Source organism: Nicotiana tabacum, chromosome 23 (assembly GCF_000715075.1).
Source record: "Nicotiana tabacum cultivar K326 chromosome 23, ASM71507v2, whole genome shotgun sequence".
Taxonomy (NCBI): Eukaryota; Viridiplantae; Streptophyta; class Magnoliopsida; order Solanales; family Solanaceae; genus Nicotiana; species Nicotiana tabacum.
This window is the reverse complement of record NC_134102.1, coordinates 94930878-94933804: the sequence shown is the minus strand read 5'-3', so window position 1 is coordinate 94933804 and position 2927 is coordinate 94930878. Positions and strand designations below refer to the sequence as shown.

The window sequence follows — 2927 nt, the reverse complement described above, 5'->3', positions numbered from 1 at the left end:
GGGCCTATAGATAAACATAATGAGAAATTGATACTGGGTAACAACATACAAGAGGAATTGGCAAATTATTAGCCATAGATTATTTTGGCAAAGGCAGCCCCTAAAAAATTGGCATTGTCTAGCCAAATTTAAAAAAACCTACTTCCTATTTATTCTCTCTCTATAACCCCCTCTATAACCTGCGTATCTTTTTCTTTTCCCTCTCCCTTTCTATTCTTATATGTCTTCTTCTATCACTCCTCTTTCTCTCTCATGATTTAGCGAAAATTATGTAAAAAAATCAGTGGGATGAAAAGGTAAGGCTGATCTTACAACAGAAAAAATCAGAAGCAAAAAACAAGAGAGAAAAGGAAAAAATAGAGTTCAACTTTATTTTTCTTCTCTCTTTTTGGTTGTTGTTAGATTGAACGAGTGGGTGTGATTGAAATTTGTTGAAACCACCTAGACGAGGCTATATACAAAATTTGAGCAAGATTAGAAGTGATTTAGATTGGTTCAGGTAAAAAAAATCAGACCTAGAAATTAAACTACGACATGTGTATATCATGTTGTATATCGTGCACATTAGTGTATATCACACAGAGGTTTTTCGGGACATATGCATATATCACTTTGTATATCGTGTATATCACATAAATTTTTATGGACGCCTATGTATATCACATTATATATTATGTATATAACACATATATTCATGGATATACACAGACGTACATGATATACACGAGATATCACTGATGTGCATGGAGATATACACGGGATACAATGGAGATAAACATGTGGAGTTTTTTTAAAACTTGAGTTTTCAATCTGAAATGTGTTATACAAAGAATGAAAATAAAATTTTGATATACTTTTTGACATATACATTATTATTATGTTATACACAATGATACACAAATAATATAATTATTACGGTGTTATATATATATATTTGGATATACAGACTAACAAAATAAGAAAAATAATTTAGAAAAATTTGGGAGATTTTCCGGATACTATGCAAGGAAATGGAACCTAATTTCTAGGATGATGGTCGCTATGAGAGAAGAGAGAGAGTGGGTTTTAAATATTTTTTGCTATTTTTAAGAAAAATAATTTTGATGGAGCTTATTTTTAGGATGGTGGTTGAACCATTATAAGAGAGAGAGAATAACTTTAGGCAACCATATGCCAAATTCTAAAATGTGAGTTTTAAACTTTTTTTATGCCAATTGTTGGACCTAGTTATCATGTCATATCAAATCTCCAAACATAATTATACTTGGTTGAAATAAAATTTTAGTTTTGACCAAAAAAAAAAATACAATATCCTATAGAGAGGCGGGAACCTCTCCAATCCAAACAAAAGTATTTATCTGTTTAAATTTGTATTTTTTTAAACTATAAATACACACATTTTTCAAATGCAGGAACATATTTTTTTTAAAAAAATTTGAGAAATGAGTAATTAATGATAAAGGTAAAAAAAAAAAAATTATTTTAGTATTGATTTGCCAAAATAGACAAATAAAAAAGAATATATACTTTTAATATAATGGAGGTAGTATTAATTGGGTACGCATTTAATGTGCGCCCTCCAAACTCCAAATAAAAGAAAACAAAACTAGTTGTCCTTATACGACTTCAGAGAAACATAACATACAGAAAATTCCCAAGTCTCATCAATTCTTTTCCATATCCAACAATTTGTTTTTTCTATAATAAAAATCCAATAAACTTTACTTATATATAGTCTTCTATCAATAACAGATTGGATCTGAATTCATCTTCTTCTATGGAGAAAAAAGATTCACAACCAAAGTGGGAAGTTAAAGTCTCAACAAGATTAGAAAAGGCAATTAGCGCAGACCAAATATTTTCTGTTTACAAAGATTTCTTTGGCCTTAACAAATGGTTCCCTAGCTTGTCAACATGTTACGGCATCCACGGTGAAAATGGTGAAGTTGGTTGCATACGATACTGTGCCGGATTCTCTCTCCCACCGGAGAGTGACGGCGCCGGAGAAGCTCCGGTGAGCTGGTCCAAGGAGAGGTTGGTGGCTATTAATCCAATTGAGAGGACATTAAGTTATGAGATAGTGGATTGTAACATTGGGTTCAAGTCATACTTTTCGACGGTCAGGATTTTCCCAGATGAAATTGATGGTCAAAAGGGATGTAAAATCGAGTGGTTTATCACCGTTGATCAAGTTGAAAGGATGAGATTGGAGGATTTGGTCAAGAAGTATGAAGTTGGGCTGCAGAGAATGGCTAAGAAGATGGAAGATGCCCTAGCAAGTTCATAAATTTCTCTTCTTTTTTTTTTTGGCATTTTCTATTACTATGTCATGCATTCTAAAATATGCACCACAGCAGAAACCTGTGTAGAAGTATATTTTAAATTGTGTGGATACAATAGTCCATGGAAAAAACACATGAATTACTCCCTAAACTTTGCGTGTAAACTTTGCCTGTATTTCGGAATGAATTTTAACACTTTGTTTTGATGTAGCAAGGATAGTAATTCAATATCTTACAAGTGCGTGCGAGGCAAAAGAAAGTAATTGAAAGCCATTTGAAATTTTTTCGTAATTATATATAAAAGGGAAAATCTATTTAATTCTCCAAATAGTAATAATATCACATAGAGTAGAATCATCATTTTTTTAGACTCTCAACCACCTCGCCAAAGCTTATAACAAAAATGAGCCACGTTTTTTTCGGGGTCGATATTGAATATAATTTGAAAGTTAGGTCACTTCCCCTAAATTCCTTCTTCAATCCAATTGCCTCTTGATTGTTAGAGTGCTAATTTTGTAAGATTTAGGTAGTAAACAGATTAGATAGGTAACCCATCCTCGTTGAATTCGGTTTGAATTTCGAATATGAGTTTTGAGAAATTTGGAACAGTGATGTCTAGACTTGCCGGGAATCATCTAAGGAGGT

The 2927-nt window shown here is 32.2% G+C and overlaps 1 protein-coding gene across 1 annotated transcript; it reads left to right on the top strand.

The window, feature by feature from the left end:
• Positions 1–1602: 1602 nt before the first annotated feature.
• On the top strand, positions 1603–2496 carry LOC107797898 (lachrymatory-factor synthase). Its single transcript, XM_016620818.2, has one exon. The coding sequence runs from the start codon at positions 1778–1780 to the stop codon at positions 2285–2287; it is 510 nt and encodes a 169-aa protein (XP_016476304.1). The 5' UTR covers positions 1603–1777; the 3' UTR covers positions 2288–2496.
• Positions 2497–2927: the final 431 nt, after the last annotated feature.